This window comes from Patagioenas fasciata, chromosome 5, assembly GCF_037038585.1.
Source record: "Patagioenas fasciata isolate bPatFas1 chromosome 5, bPatFas1.hap1, whole genome shotgun sequence".
Classification (NCBI taxonomy): Eukaryota; Metazoa; Chordata; class Aves; order Columbiformes; family Columbidae; genus Patagioenas; species Patagioenas fasciata.
The window spans coordinates 32,024,357-32,044,745 of record NC_092524.1 but is presented as its reverse complement, the minus strand read 5'-3'; the positions used below and the strand labels follow the sequence as shown (position 1 = coordinate 32,044,745).

Below are 20,389 nucleotides of genomic sequence, written 5' to 3'. Positions count from 1 at the left end.
CATTAGGAAACTATAACTGCACGAAAATAAAACACATTAATGACAGTTATCTTGTTTAAGTCCTTTTATTGGGACTAAAGACTTGTGAGTAGGATATGGGAACATGAATTCCTACCTTTAGGAAAAAAGAAAACAACTTCTAAATTGCATGCAAGCAAAGCATTAAAACCCAGGAACTTCTGTAACCCAGTTCCAAACTTAAAATGGCAGATAATGAGGTCCCCAAAGTAAACATAGAATTATGCAACATCTAATTTAATACAGTAACACAGCTTGCTTTAGCACCTAAGCATAAATGAGATTGATGTCCATACACTCCATACCAGGATTACAAGGGAACAACACTTTTTTTTAAAACAGTCTATTGAATCTAAATAAGTACTCATTAATGACACCTGACGTGGCAACTACTATTTGTTTGGTTTTAAAAGATGAAAACACCTAACGTGGTGCTTCTGAGGAAAAAAAAAAATAAAAATCCAAGACTATCCTTGCTACTCCCCTAAACTGGTAATTGTCTTCAATCATTCTGCTGTGCCTAAAAGCAAGAGCTAAGAATGACCAGGATTCAAGCTACTTTGCTTAAATTTTAAGAACTATTAAGTCCTGAATTAAAGGGCTCTTCAAGGTTCCATGTAAATAGCTGTCAAGAGAAGCATTTCCCAGTGTATTTTGCACTGGTACCATTCCCCACTTTCTGAAAACAGAATGTCCCAAGAATTAGGTTTGCAGCTTTAAGCCAGTAGTGTCTAGAGCCCTGCCAGCCATACATGCCCACACAGCCATAAATGCTGTACCGCTTAGTAAACCAAGGAAAGTGCAGTATAAAAATACAATATTCTGCCATGAATTGCTGGTGATACCCACAAATGCCACAAAGTATATCTGAAAGCAAGTCCTGGAAGATCAAATTAATTCTAACTTGAATTTCAAAATACTACAGCTATAGCCATTTTATCCCTACCATAGAACAGTAGCCCTCAGGATTTGGGGGTGACATGATGCAAGACTGGTAGATGCCAGTCCCTTTCACTGAAGAAACTAGGACAGCAATTTACAGCAGATTGATCGAGTGCCTCTGCACAGAACTAGACCGGATGTAATGCCATCTCTCATAGATGAGTCAACAAATCATTAGCTATTTCACAAAAATAAAGTCAAGCATAGTTGCAACTAATCAGTTTTTATACTTCTGATACATCTTACAACAGAAAGATGCACATTAGAAAGTTGCCAGACCACCTTTCAAAGCAAAAAGGAAGATTATGCAGAATTTATGTAGACCAAACACTGAAGAATTAAACTGAACAACAAGCAATCATTTACATGAAAGTAACATTAAGAAGACTTTAGTAAGCATGTTTGTACACTTTCAGATGCAGCTGGAGCAGAGACAACAAGTGAAAGCGGAACAAAAACCCAACCTCATAGCCTAGTTCCACAAAAGGAATGAAGTTTTCCATTCTTTGTAGAAAATCTGAAGGAAGGAAGATTTGGGACTACTTTTTTTTTTTTTTTTCTAAGGTAACATTATCATTAGCAAGATAAACGGTATCTTCACAATCACCTCATTAATCATTTCAGTATTTGCCTACATTTTCACACACCAATTGGTTCCATTTCTCACTTGATGCAATGCCATAAAAAGCAAGACATCCATTCAATTACTACTCTTTACTTGCAGAAACCCCCACTTCTAGGGCTATTATGTGAGGTGACAGAACTAAGTCTGGTCACCAGATTGTGATACACTATATGGGGAGTAAGGGCTAAGACAACAAGCAGAACCCAGTTGGTTCAGATAATATCTTGCCATCTACTAGAAGCAGACAGCAAGACAATGTGGTGGTAGCCAGAAGATCTACCACCACTGATGAATTTGAGATGTGTTCTCTACATCCTATGGCAAGATAAGTAGCAGTTGGCTGCTCACATAACCACAGCTACAGAGGCCTGTCTACTGAAGACTGATGGGCCATCGTTACTGGTGGCCCCTCTCCTATGCAGAGATCACTTATGCATCTAGAATAAACTCCAGGGAAAGAGCTCCTGAATGCATAACCTTCACCTCAGGTGGGACCTTTAGAGGTTGAGAGAGACAGGCAGACAGAAGACTTCCAAAAGGCACTAGCACACAGTTTCATTAGCCATCTGCAGGACCCCTGGCAATTCCTTTGAGCATTGGCACAGCCTCTCTGCTTCTTCTCCCCCACCCAAAGCTCCAGTGCTGGCACTTGCAGAAGTGGAAACAGAGAACTGAACCTGATGAAAACAAACCTGGAAAAAACAAATCATTCTTATCATTTATTCAGTTCAAGAAAAGAATACACAATCAAACAGTCCTGGGATGCTAAACTGGAATTCAGAATTGCAAGAAGCATAGCCATCATCAGGTAAGACTGGAGAGAAAATGCAATCCAGTATCTCAGACAATTCCAGGACACATCACACTTCCAAAAAGTTTCTTACCTCTGGATATCTACTTGTTCTTTGTCTGAAATGCAGGAAATGAGAGTAATAAACTATCAAATCAAACAAATTATTGCAGGCGACACATCATCCCACAGCAGAGGGTAAGCCATTTTGTGCAAAACTGTTTTTTCCAACCAAGTGACCATACTTCGTTCACAGCAAAGCATTACAGTCCATTATTAAGCAATTAAGACAGGAAATTGAGGAATAAGGAAATTAAGACAGACTCCGATAGATTTTGATTCTGGATTTCCTCAAAAATAATTACTTTTATCAACTCCTTAAATCATCCTTAGAACTTTCAAAACAACAACAACCCTTCCACAATTTGGTGTGTCTGTATATCTACCTCAGCACTGCCTGCCTCAGAAGAACTAAATCTACAGTACAAGAAGAAAAGTTTAACAGTTGTTAAATTACTGTGTGTTAGAGACATATTTTTTTTTCACTTGAACAATGAACATTCTTTTCTCTCTAAGATTTGCAGACTTGGATCCTCAGCTTAAAGTCAATAAATAACATAGGCAGAGAAACCATGTTGACTTTTTCTAGCCCCAGTTATGCTCCTGGCCCATGCATAGGCAAGATACTAAACACTACGTGGATATGACTACCTTGAGAACAAACTCTGGCACACAAAGTAAATGTCCAAAGCAAGAGTTAATTACACAGAGAATAATTGATTACAACTGAAAATAAAACTGAAGTACAGGACCATGTCTGAAATGTAAAGTAATAGACATGACACTTCGCTCTCAGTATCAACATTCAAGATTGTGCATTTAAGCAATAAAGGTCATTTCTGAGGCACAAATTTTGTACTTTTAAGAATGAAGAAAACTTTCCGATAGTACTATGCAAACACCTCTTTAAAGGGATGCACCCTACCTTGCTAGACAGCAAAAAAATATTCCTATATTTTGGCTGTTCAAGTTTGTGCCAAGCCAATATTACAAGCTTTCCTTTAATGCCTTTGAAGAATTATAAACATTTGTACTGCAGTATTGAGGAAAAATAAAACAATGACCTTATTTGGAGGATAACACTCACAGACTTTGAATATTCCTCATGAAAACCCAAGACACAAAGTAAAAGGCTAAGAGAAAAACCAAAAATTTATCTTGAGGCACCACTGTGCTATTCCTGGGGATAGCACAGAAATTACTTTGTTACCATCCCATTCATTACAGTCTGGTGATGGAAGAGTCCCTAGGCCATCTAAGCTAGCAAACAAAATTTACCCAAACAAAATAAAACCTGAAGGAAAAAAAAAATCCACTGCATAACACTATTACAGCCATTTGAATGAAATTATAAACAATCCATATTCCAATAGTAGTATAATGCACCTAACCATAACACATCCAGAAAGCTTGCCAGAGCATTCAGTGACCCTCTTCTATCTGTCAGTTGCACATAGTAAATCCAAGACATAGATGAAAAAAATATATCATCAACTCTGAAAAGACCAACCATTTTATAGAATCTTTTGGTAAATATCCTGGCAAAAAGATACAGACTGATCGAATCGCAGTTCTGGCTGGTGCTCTGCTCCCAAGGTCAGAGGAACACGCAGGGCTGCCCCATTGCGCAGAGACTAAGTGGCTTTTCACAGGTTACTTTCTTTACATAGGAAAATCCACACATGGTACAGTTTAGAGGCGCTTTAAACAAACAAACTGCCTCCGAAAAACAAATTTATGTCAATTAAAAAAAAAAACAAGTAATACTAATATGTAAATAAAGATGTATACGAATGTTGTGATGCTCTTTCAAAGCCACCCCATGCAAACCCAGTTAAAGAAAGAGCACATTACATAAGAGATGTTTTTCACATACATACTGTAACCTACACAGAAATATCAAAATTTACAGACGTAAGCAAAATTGAACACTTCGTAATTTAATCTCTGATAATTTTCAAGGTCTGTTAATATGAGAGAGTGCACAATTAACTGTTAAGTAGACTACTGCTAATTTACTGGAGGGGAGCAGAAGGAAATAAACCCCAAAAAGCTGCTATATCAATAAATATCTGCTAAAATACAAAAAGTAAAACCAATATCACAACCACTGAACTCTATTAAACCTGGTCTATGTAAGACCTTAAATCAGAAACTCTTAATTCTTATACATGATATTTTCAGGCTGGGTTAGGGAATTTGATGCACAGATGATATACGTTTCAACCTGAAATGCGATGACTTGACAAATACAGAGTCTGCATCGATCAGGACTACAAAAAAGAACATCCGCAGGAACCCCAGCTCAGCACAACGTGCTAAACCTTGACTAGTACCATCTTAATGACAGGTAAACTCTCAGGCTTTTTAGACCAGATTAAGCCACACAGGCTTTTTGGAAATCGCATCACATCTCATTCTTGTAAATGCAAAATAGCCAGCAGAAAGACCATGGTAAGCAGACTTAAAGAAAAAAAAAAAAAGTATACACTTTACAAAGGCATATTAGTAAAGCAGGGAAAAAGGTTGCAAAATTCACCTATCCCAGTGCAGAGGCATGAGCCAGCCGTGAGCCCCAGTGCCCAGCCTGTGCATCTCTGTAGCCCTGTGGTTACAGCAATCTGTAAAAATCAAATGAGTATCAACTGTCTTTTAACGAGAAAAAGCACCCACTGATTATTTTCCACAGAATTTAAGTTATTACTTCAAGAAAGAAACAAATATTAGATCAAAAAGCCAAGCTAGCAATTAAGTTTCATGGGACTACAGTATTTGGTTATTTGCTTCACAGAAACTGGTCTAGTGCTTCCAAGTTACAGAAAAAAATACAAGAACAAAATTAGAAGGCTACTCTTAAACACATTTAGAAGGAAGGAACATATCTGCTTTTTACTTTATACGCACAATATGAGGGAAAACATGAATCCAACACTTTTACCATCAGTTACTAAACAAAATTTAGACTCGGCCTATTAGCAATTGCAAACCAAGTTCCTAACTTGTGTCTTTCCTCTGTACAGGGAACAAATTCTCATGTCTCCTAAGAGTTTTACTCCAGCAGTTGATGAACTAATGCCTTTGAAAGCAGACTATCGTCACTCAAAATCTGAAGTCAACACACAAAGGTAGCAGCTAACTGAAGACCAGAGCATCTAAGAGCCACTAAGCATCCAGCTGCACGGCAAACCAAGTAACTAGGAGAGTTTGGCATCTACACACTCAGTGGTGCCTTCAGCAAACCTCACAGCCTGGGAAAAGCCAAGGTATCTTCAGTTCTGGTGGATTACCAAAATGAGCTTCTTTAACAACCTAAAATCAGTTCACTGCTGAGAGTGCAGCCTCGACACAGGTTTGAACTGCATTAATCAAGTTTAAACAACATTACAAGTAGAATGGAAGACCCTAAAGGTTTGAGGCTTTTTCCCTAGAAAAATAAACTGAATAAGAGTGGTCACATTCAAAGAACAGTTATAGAGTAAGAGGAGTTGTGGCCAAGTACACCAGTATATGTTTTATCTTAATAGCCTCAGGAGTACTTGTAGCTCCTAGGATCTGTGCCCTGTGAAGAAGCCCAGGCCAATGACCAAGTACATACCTACAGAAAGTAGTTCTGATGAATAAACTCGCTGAACATATATAAAGATTAAAGAGTACTTTTTACTACCCAGTTCACCAGGAAGTTCAAAATTGTTGTTTCCTGGAAAAGATAACCAGAAAAAATTCCAAACAGTTTGGTCCAAGTTTTAACACAATGTATTTGAAACCACTATTTCACTTATAAAGCTAATCAGTACCATTCTGGCTTTAGTGTCAAAACCTGCCAGCAAAAAATCTCAAAAACACTACAGATTCAGCACTCAAGCCAACAGCTTGTTTCTGACCCTCAAACTCTGAAATTATTGGCTTCACATTTTCCTCAAGAGCACCTTTATATTTGGCATTTGTATTCCTCTTTCAGCTGATTTCTCACACACAAATCATTCGTCCTGACACACTTTCAGTCACAACAGAAAAAGAAGACATATAAATTACTATCCAGAAACATCTTCAAGACATCACGTATGATAACTATAGAACACCAGGACTCTACAAAGAATTGCTCTGTAAGGACAAATGCCGAACAAAGCAATTCAAGTTTTCACAAAGGTATCACCACCTACAACACACTTGAAAGGATTCTGGATGAATATGTAACTGCAGTTACACGTGACATTATGCCATTTATACTCCTAGACTGACGGCAGCTTATCAATGCTTGCAAGTCTCAGTCAATAAAAAAGCAACTAAAAAAAAAGCACACAACCACAACCCACCAGACTGTCTCCTGCACAGTGGAAATGTCTTCCTGATCTACTAATGAAAGTTTTCTTCTTTCTGATGCAATATCTGCTTTAACTATACACTGTAAAGAACATCAGTTCACAACGGGTATTTGATGGATCCCACAATTAAGATGAGAACAAATTCTCTTCCAGACACAGCTGTGTCAGTCTGAGGTTACTGCGCTTGGCCCAGTCCTGGCTCCTCATCCTCCACTCACCGCTGTTACCACCCACATCGTGTCAACTGAGAAAAACAGAAGAACGCTCTCCAATTTATTTGAGGTTTTATCAGCCAAGACGCCTTAAAACAGCTTGCTATAGGTCTTTATTAACCCAGGTCATGTTGATGGAAAGGTATGGTTCCAGAAAAGCTCAGGGAAATCTAAATCAGAGGTACTTTATGGCCTCATCTCCCACCCCCTACCTCATTCACTTCAACAGGAAGTCCCATTCCCACCCCCGACCTTGATGGTCAGCCAGTTCAGGAACACGATCCAGCCAAAATCCAACAAAGCAAAAAAGCAATTCATTACCAGCCTGATTAACTCCCTGACTTTGCTTAACTCACAGCCACAAAGGCTTCTTTGCCAGGAGGGGAAGATGCACAGTCAGGAAGGAGGTAAGACCACCATGGTCCCAGTTTAATCTGCCAAATTTCCTGACAAGCTTAGGCAAAACCAAAATAGAGCTGCTTCAGAAAAAAAAGTGGTCACAGCCTCTTCCTCCTCCTATGATAGCAGTAACATCTGCATAGGCATGAAGTCAGCCAGTTTAGGCAGGTGATCCAACTGAAGCTCAAGATTTTTCTGTACCACTGTTTTCAGCTGGATCAGCAAAGAAGGACTAACAGAAAAATAGCTCCTTTTGGTGAAAGCACTGTCAGAGAAATCAAAGCTGCTCTGCTGGTAATGCAGTAACATGACTATAGAAGACTTGTTAAGTCTTAGTTTGATTGGTGCTTACACTTGGTATTCGCTAGAAAAAAAAATAAAGAAAAGCAATATACTCTAAGGTCATTTATTAAAATTGAGATCCCTGAACTGAACACATAATCTATAATTTTAATATACATTCCCTGATCAACAGAAACTCTAAATGCAAGATTAAGGTCATGATTTCACATTAGTTTAAACCAAGCTTGCTTGATAAGCTACCAAAATAAACAAGAATATAAATAACCTTTGACCCTTCCCCCAAAAACAGAACAAGGTCAGCAGTGCTGGATGAGTGTAGTAAGTAGGAAAGGACCTCAAAGTCAGCAATTACATGAGCTTAGGCTGCCATGAGAATCTCTTACCTAAAGATACTGTGTAAAACATCATTTGTATAGACTACATAAGATTTACCTTTCTATAGCATCAGAGCAACTTTTTTTTTTTTTTTCATTGTTGTGCAGCTCCACCAATATTACTAGTGGAATAAAAACAGCTACAGGCAGAATTCAAGAATCCTGTGTGGTGCTGTAACAAGCTCTTACAAACATGATAAAAACTCTATAACAATATGTTTTCCTGATAGCCCTATTCCTGGGGATGCAAGCACTTTTGCAAGGATTTTCACTGTCATTTCAGGAGTTTTTATCCCACCGTGCTCATTATGGTGGGAAAGAAAAATACTTACAGATCATTCTGACAGCAAGTAGCTATATCAGACTACAAAATGTAATACTTAGAAGCCTTGCAAGTTTTAAGAGCCCAGCGTGGTTTGCTGGTTTGTTTGTTTGGGTTTTTTTTTTCCTAAATGCGTAATGCTGACAGCTACTAATATAAAATCAGAGGGATTCACAAGGCCCCCATAAGAAGATAAACAAATTTGTCTACTCTGTCTGGTTTACATGCACCTTCAGTTTCCACATATTTAGGAGAAGTAATAAATGCAGGAAAGTAATTCCCAGGCTGAAAAATAAATTTTCTGCTAATAAGGATTTAAATGGCTGATTTGAATTGCATTTTGTATGTATACTTTAGGAAAAAAAATTATTTGATATGTTACGTTTACAAGTTCTATAAATCAGAGTTTTCACTGAGGCTTAAAACACCTTATTCGATTACAGATTAAAATGAGATTACTGTAGGATAACTCAGACTATCAAAAGAGTTTAAGAATCACTGGCAAGGATGAAAACATCTCATTTTTTTTTTTTTTGGACTTTGCTCACATTATTTATTTCTTCTGTACAATTTTTGCTAAGGAGAAAAAAAAGTGGCATTCCCACAGAGAATTGCTAAGAGATGAAGAAATGGAAAACACACACTGATCAGCAGAAAACCATACTCTTTCTCTATGGTTACTATTAACTTCTACATAATCACGAAGACGGTTTTAGCATTAACCACCATAGATCAATAAGTCAAATAGAATGATGAGTCAGAAATCCATTTAAATATTTACACTTTTTGCTATAAGCCATACCTAGAGTAATACTGCAGCCAAACAGAATGACTATGCCTTCCATTTTACCCACTCTCCTCATTTGGAAGCCTATCTGGAGAGGTAGGGAGATCAAAAATACAAAACAACAACAAAGCAAAATAACAACAACAAAAAAAACCCTCAAATAGTACAATCAGACACTGCTAATGGTTATAAGCATCTCATACTTCAGGCAGCTGAATTGAGAAACATTGACAACAACCTTGAAAACACAGTACCACACAGAAATAAAGTCAAAAAGCTCCCTTATCATTTCATAAACCATTAATGAGCAGGTTACATAAATCTACTGAAGAAGTTGTAGACCGGAGCTGCTGCAGGACATTAACTCTCCTCTGATGGATGCATCATTTCATTCTTGAAGACTGTTCATCTCCGTAAGTGCAATAAAAGGAGTTCAGCGCGTTGCAAAGAGAAGCTGCCTTCCAACCCTCCATTATCTCCCGGGAGCCGAGGGAGGCGATGCCCGCCCCGGTAAGCGCCCACCGGGCACCACGGCCACTCCGCCCGGCGCTGCCGACCATCCACCCCCCCTGCGCCCCGCAGGACGCGCCGAACCCGCCGCCCGTTCCTTTGTGCAGCCTGGCGTGCTGTTGCACACGCAGAAAGGGACCGGCCAAGCCACGAACCGGGTGAAAAGAGACGAGTTTCGCTGCTTGCGGGGGCCCTTTCCCCTACAACTCGCGCTGCGAGACCGGGCCGTCAGCGCCCCCGCCTCGGAGCCCCGTCCCGACGCCTCCCAAACTTCACAGCGCGGAGACGAGGCGGAGGATTCAGGGGAAGCCCGAACTTGCCGGAGCCCCGGCGGCCCCCGCTCGCTCCCGCGGCCGCACGGAGGGCGGGAGGCCATACAAAGCGCCGCGCACGGCGACAGCCGGCCCGGGAGCGGCCGCGCCGGAGGGACCCTCTGACGGAAACCTGGCCGGGATTCAAGGCCTAGGAGAGACCGCAGACACAGGCGGCCCAGGAGAGGGACACCAGGAAGCGGCGGCGTCCCGGGGGTCGCTCCCCCGGGCCGGCAGCTCGACGCTCCCCGCACAGCCCTCGCCCCTGCGGGCTCCACCTGCGCCGAGCCCCCGCCCCACCCCACCCCACCCCACCCCACCCCGGGGATCGCGCCAGGGCCCACGCCACCGCCCCTCCTCCCTCCCCCCGGGTGGGGACCTGAGTGTGCCCCTGCCTCTCCCCCAGTCCCCGCAAGCACCTTCCGGGGGCACCACCGCCCCCCACCACCCGCCGGCCCCCTCAGGCTTCCACCGCCTTCAGCGCAGACCCCGCGCACGGACCCTCCACACCCCGCGGGGCTCACACGCCCCCGCCACACCCGCCCACGGCTTCGGTCCCCGCGCCTGCCGCGGCGAAGGCCCTACCCCGCGCCGCGGCCCAGCCGCGCTCACCTGCTGCCCGCAGCCTCCTCCCTCCAGCGCCTCCTCAGCCACCCGTCGCCACCGAGCAGCGCCGCTACCGCTCTCCCCCCGCCCCACCGGCAACTGCTCCCGCCCACACCGCACGCCACGCCCATCCTGGCGGCCCATTGGCCGCCCGCTCCGTCGTCCGGCCTTTGGATTGCTGCGAGAAGCTGCTCGTCAAAGCCTCGACCCCGCCTCTCTCCGCCCACGGGTCCCGGGTGTTTTATTCACGCCGGGGCTTTGGCGCCCCCACTCTTTTGCTGCTGCTCCTGATTGGCTGAAACGGTCGGAACGGAGGGCCAGGATAGGCTGCCAGACGTGCCAGCTGCGGCGATGGGCCCGCCTCTGCACTCGGCTTAGGCTGTGTTAGCGCGGCGGAGAGTTGGGTTGCGCCGTGGGAAGGCGGGTGGTAGCGGTCTGCGCCACGGCAGCCGCCCCTCCCTGGGGTGTCAGGGCAGAAACCAGCTCTCCTCCCCGCCTCCCGGAGACCCGCCGGCCTCCCGTTGATGCCGGGGGTGTGGGACGTGCCTCCCATTAAGCGGTTGGCCGCCTGTCTGCGGTTTGGCTCGGCCGTGGGTCTCATTCTCTCGCAGCACTGAGGCAGCTCCTGGGTAGGCGGGGCCGCAGGGCAGAGCCACCGAGCCGAGGCACCCTTTGCTGGGGTTTCTGCTCTCTGAAGCCGGGGAATGGCGGGGAGCTGAGCTGCTAGGATCCTCAAGCCTGCCAACAGGCCCTGTGCAATTGCCTGCCATGAGGGATTGCTCAGGGGCAGGCGCCTGCCGAAACGTGTGGCTGACACTGCTGCCGTGGAGACTTCACCAAGCGGGGAGACACCCTGGCAGCTGCTGGGGAGCCCCTCGCAGGAGAGGCAGCTTCCCCGGTGTGGGCTGGTGGCGTGAGGAGAAGGACAGCAGCTGTGGGCCCAGCCGTGGGGCCTGGTGCCGCCTCAGTTTCCCCCCAATAAGCTTCATGTAAGAACTGTCACCTTCCCCAGGGGCTGCGGTGAAATGTGCACACATAATGTCCTCCATCAGCTAGAGGCCGGGTTAGCAGGGGAAAGGTGAGCAGGCTCCTCTCTGCCATGCGTTACCCCCCGTGACTGGGACTTTCTGAGATCAAAGATATTCTTGGGTTTCCTTCCATCAGCCCAAGAAACTCAAGCGTGCCTCCATTTTCAAAGCAGAGGCAGTACCAGGTGCTGAATTCAACAGCGAGGCTGCACTTCAAAGGGAAGTCACCAGGGGAATCCTCTGCGGGCAGAACCTGGGTGACTGCGCACAGGGCTTGGCCTGAACGCGTTATCCAAAATACACGTTTCCAACAGCTGCCTCCTCTCACCAGACTTTCGAGCAGCTACTTCATCCAAAATGCAAGGCAGAACAGTTCCCAGAACATTCAGCTGGAAAAAAAAAATCAGGAAATTCAAATGCAAAGATTACATCAGGTTTCTCTGCATCGTTATCTTCTCCCTGCATGCACCATCCCCCTATTCCTTTTTGTTTCTGAATCCAGCAAAGAAACAGAGCAACAAAGAATGTAGGCCTTAATGTTAACTGGCAAACATCCAGAAAATAAAGCAACTGAAATCAGTGGGAATTTCAGAACATCATGTGCAAAAATCATTTACCAAGTTCACATAGGAGGTACTCAGGATGAAGTATAAGTGAGACACTGAGTTTCAAACTGATGCTCTGACCCCCGAATTACCCCTTGGTCACAAATCAAACTAAGAAGAAAATACCTTTTTTTTTTTTTTAACCTTCTTCTTACACCTTTTTGCACATCCCTCATCTTGGAAAGCAAAACCAGAGAGCTGCCTTCCCTCTCACAGTTGCTTCTCAGTTACTTCCAGACTGCTGCTCTCAGCCAGGACCATGACCTACCTGTGTTTGAGCCAAACATATTCCAGACGAGACATTTAAACTGGTCCAGAGTTTTCTTCTGGTTTTATGAAACCTAGAGACATTCCTGTCCAGGCAGAGCTCTTCATATATTGCATTCATAGTAGTTTCAGTTTAACTCTTCATCTTATTTACCATCTCTGGATTTCAGACAAAAATATTTATAAAGCATGGTGCCCTAAAGCTTTATTTCTAAGGGATAATTCCTGTATTATAAAGATGCTCTGCTCCCAAATGTAAAGTATTTGAGGGCTGGCAAGGGAAAGACTGGGACATGCTATTGTAAATAAAGTTCTAATGTATGCTTCATACATATAGCTTTTACAAGTATTTATTAGATAACTAAATTGATTTGTTGCCATTACCGCTTCTCTGCTCCGCTGTTTGTATCTCTCCCTAACTCGACCTCCCCATATAGTCATTGCTGACCAAAGGGAAAGGGGACTGTGGTGGGAAAGGACGATGACCCTAAAGGTCACCGAGCTGGACAAGCTGCACATCTAACATAAACTGCACATTCACTGTGCTCTGCTGGGGGTCCTAGTCATGTTCTGTGTCGTCAGTCTTCCCACAGAGAGCTTCCATGTGAGGGAAGAAATTAATTCTCCTAGGGCTGATACTGGAAGCAAGGCTTCAAGGTGCCTTAATCCTTATGGATAACAAAGAACTGGAGGAGAATTCATAGTATTCCCAAGAAATCCAACCCAATTTCCCCCTTTACACCTTTTCTTTAAGGGCAAGAACAGGGTAATATACAGGATTATTGGACTTGGCAGTTCCTGTCATGGCCACTTACTCCTGCCAGCAGAGCCATTCTAGCTGAGATCCTCTCTGGTCTTAATGGGATGGCAGGATGGTACACTGTCCCCTAAGGACCGGAGACTATATTACACGCACACTCATGAAAATGCAAACTCGGTATCCTCATTGCAGATACCCGGAGGCTTAACATCATTCTCCCCTATTGGCTATCTAAAACAATGTCAGTGATTGAATCTCCCTTCTCTAATCACACTGTAATATTATCCTTTCTAGGAACAAGCCATACCAGTATAAATACTACAACATAAGCATTTTTATGCCGCTGTAACTGTGGTCACCCAAGAGGAATTCCATCTTTTTGATAATACAAGGGCAGGAGCTTGTGTGTGTGTATGAGCACTGAAAATGTTCAAAACTACTTCTGAAAGGTGCCATATTGTCTAGTAGCAATATAAATCTACCAAGGGAAGCAAATATGCAAGTACGATGCAGGGTTTCCCCTGTCATGCTCTGGGCAGACTTGAACAATATGGTTGCTAAACCAAGACATCCTGTTTGCACAGTATTTCCATCTTGGTAGTGCTGCGTTAGAGGTGAGAAGCGATTTCAGACTACTGCAGAAAAACTTCGGTCCAGGCAGCTTTTACAGGCAATAAAAGGTAAATACTTTTGAAAAGGAGAAACTTACAGAAGAAGCAAATGTTGAATGGTGCTGCTATACATTAGTACGGCTATATGTTCATTTTGAAATAGTAGGCATAAAGATATGTAATGAGCAAAGCTATGCCACTGCCATCACTAATACAGGAAGGATATGAATATCAAGAATCCTTTAAAGTCTTTTTCCATGGAAAAGCATCACCCAAGCAGCTTGTCAAGAGCTATAGTCTGTGCATATCAAAAGAATATTCTCTAGCACAAGATACATGATGTATGCAGGAACAGCTTGACTATACCTTCTGTCTTGATTGTCTAGATGTGATTAATCCTACAGGGCAAATACATCATTCATGTTCTCTTTACTTTCAATTTAGGATGGAGATATTCCCCTCGTAGCCATTTACTTCTCTTCTTCCACTGAAAAGCAACAAGACTGGAGTCCTGGAGTCTGCAGCCTCACATTTAGTCACTGCCTACAGAGTCACTGCAGATGGTATCTGCTCAATGCAACCAAATGCTAGATGGTGTCTATTAAGAGCACAAAAAACTCTCAAAATTATTTCTAAATGTTTAGAAAGTACATATGCATTGTCAAGGGAGTGCGTGAGCTCAGTCAAAGGTTCTACTCAAATCCGCTATGTAAATTCAGCTGTAACTTACAAATTATGAATTTTATTGTCACATGGAACAAGAGGAAATGTCTGTGCTTCCAAATCCCTCCAAAAAGATAATTTCAGCGTGAGGACTAGACCTTGTAATTATTATTTTAAGAATTTGTTTTAATTGGACTGTTCCATGGCAGGGAAGGCTTCTTTTCTCAGTGGGACTCTGTGTACAAGATAACCAGGATTAAAGACCACAACCAGTCACTGAATAAGAAAATCCCTGAGAACAGAGAAACAGCTGGAGAGAGACCAAAATCTCTGCCAAGAGATGCTTCAGTGAGTGAGTGCATTCACTCTGATGAGGGGGGCCAGAGGATAGCTCTTGAGAAACAGTTCCTGAATTAGCTTTCAGTCTTGTTATCTGGCAGTGAACTTTATAGCTTTCACAATGAGGAGCAGGCTTCACAATCCAGCCCAGAGTCCTTCCAGCGATGACACACTGAATGCCACTAGGCTGTATGAGGAAGATTGTCAGGGCTCTAGCTAAGGAAACCCATTAGTGAGGGCTTGAAATGTTCTTTCTCCTTACTGGGTATTGCTTTTGGCATGAAAACAAAACTGGCAGTGCAAAAGGAAGGCTGCCAACAAAGTAATAATGAAAAAATGATTAAACTGAGTTTAACTTTCTAAAAGTGACTGGTTTACATTAGTGGTCTCCCAGGAACACAGAGAAAGTACCAGGCAGTTTGCATGGTGGTGAACAACTGAGTATCCAATATGCAGAGGATTGCAAAGGATTTCACCTTTTCCACTCGTTAGTGAAGATTGCTCACAGCTATGCAGGATCAGGCCTTATCTGAACTGCTCTTTAAACTTGAGATTTCCATTATTTGAACAGGGAATGGCATAAGGTTAAAATATCAAATGAACCCTACATATCTTTGAGGTGTCACTTATTTATTTTGAAGTCACTTGCGGCTCTTGAATAAGTTGTGCTCAACAAATTTTTGATGTCCTCTTAAATGTGTGTGGCTCTTTGCAATGCAGCTTATAAGCTCATGAAGTCTGAGCAACTCTGTGTTAAATTCTAATTAAGAAATTTAATTGAGCGTCCAGTTGCTACTCTGCCTATGTGAGCAGCAGCTGGAGACTACCTAATCATTCAGAGATCTGTGCTACTTCCCTTTCGTTTATTTAAAGAGCTGTACGTGACACTGTTCTTTCTTTAAGACAAATTCCCTTGAAATATTGGACAACGAATGAAAACAGCATGTAGACCCTGTGGCTATTCCTAGACAACCATCTGAGTATTTTGTAAGTGATTCTGGAGCTCTCTGTTTCTGCCTTAAGTCAAAACCCTTTCTTGTGTAATGCAGAAAAATAGCAACATTCTGTATTCTTGAAAGCATTTACTATTAGAAAGGCTAAATTGTCAAAGGAACATTTTATTGTCATAGAGATTTCACCACCATTATTTTCCACTGTGTCCTTCCCTCTGAGACTTTGTTATACATCAAAAAAATCAAATGTCAATCATCTGTCTCTCAGTAGTAGAAAGTGATATCCGTACAAAGATCAGAGCCCTCGAATGAGACTTTGAACCTGCTATACTGGTAAACACCCAGAATAGCTTCGCTGCAGTCATTACAGATATTCTGGTGTAACTCAGGTCAGCTCCTGTGCACAGTGCCCAGCTTCTTCTGAGAAGTATCAGTTGCACTCCAGTAAATTAAACAGCAACACAAATAACAACCCAGATGCCCAGATTTTTCAAAGGTCTCCTCCTGCCAAGCCTATTTAGCCATGCTTACATATAATTAAAGCACACAATAGCCTAACTTCTACCATATTTCAAAGCGCCTGCATCTCGGTTTTGTTAAGGGCCCAGTTCTGTTGAAATGGTTTCAGCTGATAAGATTATTCTGGTAAGCAGGGCTTAACCTTGGGAAAACAAAGAATGGATTGAAATAGAGAGTTCACCCTTCCCTTCTCTTCTAGTCTGCACATGCACGCCCGGCTGCTTGTGCTTCCCTCTTGTTTTAAACCCCATCCACACCATTCAACTTGCCAGGAAAATGCGGCATCCCCTTCCACGCGTGTTTCCCACCGCAGGGGTGCAAAGCGCTGATCGGCCTCTGCCACCTGCTGGCAGCGCCGAAAACGTTCAGGTCGTTAAAGCGGAAACAAAAGTGCTGCCCACGCACAGCCAGAATCCAGCTCTTTAGCTAAAAACCGCCGTAGTACAAACAGGACAACTTTCTGCTGCTGTCGCGTTGCCCGCAGCTTTGGCTGCGAAGGCTGTGCCGGCAGAACCTTATCAGAAAAACACCTTCAAACTTGAAATAGTTGTTATTGCATATGTACAAAATGGGTCTAGGCCACTTGCAGCACAGTGACAGTATGAGAGGCTGTTTTGTGCTGTTTTTAAGGCAATTCAAAAAACCTTAAACCTCTAGGATGTCTGCATCTGTTCTAGAAGTAAGACTTCAGAGCTGAACCCATCCTCATTAGGCCTAACTAATGATTTCTGGTCCTGAATTGCGGTAAAATTGAAATGCAGATCTTGGTTAAAATCCTGGCAATGGTAGAGTTAAAAGAGGTAAAAAATCACTTTTCAGCTTTGTATCCTAGGCCCAGGATGCTAAATGGCCCACGCAACAGATCTGCACATGCCGTGTGACTGTTAGCTGCCTGTTTAACATAATGTGTGAAGCTGATATTCGTATCTGTGAGAGGTTAATAACACCTTTGTGAGCCAGAGGGTGCCTGGGCACGCTTGGGTAATTGCTCCAGTTGAATGCTTTAGACTCCCAGCAGCCTCTGGCAATGAAATTCCCATGCAAAATCCATTCTGATGAATTATCGGTGTCCATCAAAGACTTTTCTCACGGAAGTATTGCATAGTGAATTTATTTTACTGAAGCTTGTTATTGATCAGAAAAGCATCAACACAGTCTGGCTATACAAACCCCTATAGTTTTTCACATTTGCCATGAGCTGGGTCTCGCTGGTCTGTCCTCTGCCCTCCAGCAAAGCTTCCTGTGCCAAAGCTGCAGCCTCCGGGGGCGCAGAGCAGCACACCAGAATTGGCTCCATTCAACTTGGATTTCTATTCCTTGTGCAACAGAACCTTATGATGTTCTTACTTCATCTCACCTCATTAGGCTGTAAAGTAACTACACGCTGTCCAAAAGCACAACCTCAACGGTACACCTTTGGAAAAGGAAGACTGCTTGCTCAGAGCATCCTTACAGAATGAAGCTTTCCAGCCAGGGAACAGCTCTGGCTACAGCAGCTCCCACCGGCATGACCTCACCTTTCCTTTACCGGACGCGGGGATGGACCTAAGTCTGGTATATTTTAAGTGGATATGATGATAAGATCACAGTATCACAGTATGTTTGGGATTGGAAGGGACCTCAAAAGATCATCTAGTCCAATCCCCCTGCTGGAGCAGGAACGCCTAAGTGAGGTCGCACAGGAATGTGTCCAGGCAGATATGACAGCCCGTTTTATACAGCATCACAAGCACACATTCAAAGCTTCCTTCCGCGGGCAGACGTGCGGTCTTTCCCCGCGGGATCCACCTGCCCTGACATTCCGTGTCCGGGGCGGTCCCGGGGCGCCCGTAGGGGAGGCCCCGGCGGAAGCGGCTCGGCGGGGCGGGGCGGTGCATGCGGGCGGCCATGGCGGCGGTCGGCGGGGAGCAGCAGCTGGGCCGGCTCTCGGCGCTCTCCGTGTATCGCCGGGCGGCGGGGGCCGGGCGGCTGGAGCGGCGCCGCCGCGGGACACCTCTGCCCGCGGGTGGCAAACGGGCTAAGGCGCGGCCGAGACGCCGCGGGGCGGGAAGCGGCGGTCCGAAGCCGGAGGCCCCGCCGCTGAGCGCCGCTGCGCCCCCGAGCCGCGTGGAGCCGGGCAAGGAGCGGCCGAGGAGCGGCGACGCGGGAGGCGACGGCCCGGGGCCGGAGGCCCCGCCACAGCCGCCGCCGGGCGCTTCCGCGCTCCCGCGCCGCTTGGAGCGGGCCAAGACGCAGCCGAAGAGCAGCGGCGCGGGAGGCGGTGGCCCGGAGCCGGAGGCCCCGTCACAGCCGCCGCTGAGCCCCGCCGCGCCCCCATGCCGCTTGGAGCGGGCCAAGGCGCCGGCCCGCGGCCCTGCAGCGAAGCGGCAGGGCGGCCCCGCGCCGAGCTCGGCTGGCCCGCGGCCGGCGGGGGATGGCGGCGGCGCGGTGGGGCTGCTGCGGCGGCTGGGGCTGATGGAGGACAGCCGGCAGCGGGCGGCCGAGCTGTTCCGGTGGCTGGTGGCCCCGGTGGCACCAGGAGAGTTTCTGGGGCAGCACTGGGAGCGGGCGCCACTGCTGGTGCAGCGGGGTGACCCCAGCTACTATGCGGGGCTCTTCTCCACAGCCGACTTCGACGCCACTCTGCGAAGCGGCGAGGTGCACTTCGGCACCCACCTGGACGTGACCAGCTATGCCGATGGGGTGCGGGAGACGCACAATCCATCCGGCCGGGCTCTGCCCGCCGTCGTCTGGGACTTCTACCAGAACGGCTGCTCCTTGCGGCTCCTCAGTCCCCAGACCTTCTCCCCCACTGTCTGGCAGTTCCTCTCCATCCTGCAGGAGCACTTTGGCAGCATGGCGGGGGCCAACACGTACCTCACGCCACCAGGGACGCAGGGCTTTGCCCCTCACTATGATGACATCGAGGCCTTTGTGCTGCAGCTGGAGGGGAAGAAGCACTGGCGTGTCTACCGCCCCCGGACAGATGCTGAGGTGCTGCCACAGTTCTCCAGCGCAAACCTCACACAGGCTGAGCTCGGAGAGCCCATGCTGGAGACGGTGCTGGAAGCCGGGGACCTGCTGTACTTCCCCCGTGGCTTTATCCACCAGGGTGACTGTCTCCCTGATGCACACTCGCTCCACATCACTGTATCCTCCTACCAGAGGAACTCCTGGGGGGACCTCCTGGAGAAGCTCCTCCCAGCTGCCCTACAGATGGCCCTGGAGGAGGACGTGGAGTACCGGCAAGGGCTTCCCATGGACTACTTGGGGTACATGGGGGTTGCCAATTCAGAAGCAGTCGACGCTCGCCGAACGGCCTTTATGGAGAAGGTGCAGAGCCTGATAAAGAAACTCGTTAACTATGCACCCATTGATGCTGCTGTGGATCAGAGAGCCAAGTCATTTCTTCATGACTGTCTCCCACCGGTGCTTACACAAAGTGAAAAGGCTCAGAGTGTGTATGGCTTCCCAGCCCGGTGGCAAGATGGAGGCCCCCATGATGTTGATATACTCATAACAAAAGACACAGAAGTACGTCTCCTTCGCCATGGCATTGTTAGATTGTGTAATGAAGAAGCAGGTGTGATGCTCTATTACACAACAGAAAACTCAAGAGTGTATCACAAGGAAGAACCCAAGTTCCTTGAGATAGATCCTGAGTATACAGACAGTATTGAATTTCTCCTGTCTTCCTATCCAAACCATGTCCGTGTGGACAGCCTTCCATGTGAAACCTTGGAGGACAAGATTTCTCTAGCCACTCTCCTGTTTGAGAAGGGCATTCTGATTACAAAGAAACCTCTGGTGCAAGTGTAACTCTTATTTTTTAACTGAATAAACACACATTTGTTTAGAAAGTGTTCTGTCTTGTTCTCACCTTACACCTGCTAGGCATGGATCAGTGGTCCAGATCACAGTATCTCATCAGGTGGCAGAAGGGCTTTGGTGTGGGTAGAGCAATCAAATGCTCTGATTATAACAGGTGTCTGCTCTAGGAGCAATTCTGCATGGCTGAGTGACTAGGGAGGGGAAGTGCTTAATTTTTTTGTATTTTCCTTTCACCAGTGATATTAATAGATAA

At 45.5% G+C, this 20,389-nt stretch overlaps 2 protein-coding genes across 12 annotated transcripts in view; one reads left to right on the top strand and one right to left on the bottom strand.

Annotated features, from left to right (window-relative positions):
* NUMB (NUMB endocytic adaptor protein) overlaps positions 1 to 10,691 on the bottom strand; it is a 95,169-nt gene extending 84,478 nt beyond the window's left edge. For all 11 annotated transcript variants that reach the window (XM_071809245.1, XM_071809247.1, XM_071809246.1 and 8 more), the window contains exon 1: positions 10,588 to 10,691. The gene's annotated coding sequence lies outside the window, so the exon portion shown is untranslated. The remainder of the gene's footprint in view (positions 1 to 10,587) is intronic.
* Positions 10,692 to 18,196: 7,505 nt separating this feature from the next.
* Positions 18,197 to 20,165, top strand: RIOX1 (ribosomal oxygenase 1). The gene has a single exon (XM_065840237.2). The coding sequence runs from the start codon at positions 18,202 to 18,204 to the stop codon at positions 20,122 to 20,124; it is 1,923 nt and encodes a 640-aa protein (XP_065696309.1). The 5' UTR covers positions 18,197 to 18,201; the 3' UTR covers positions 20,125 to 20,165.
* The last annotated feature ends 224 nt before the right edge of the window (positions 20,166 to 20,389 follow it).

What these genes read in the sequence shown, in the direction of transcription:
- RIOX1 (XM_065840237.2), top strand. Translation starts at nt 18,202, where the DNA reads ATGCGGGCGGCCATGGCGGCGGTCGGCGGGGAGCAGCAGCTGGGCCGG.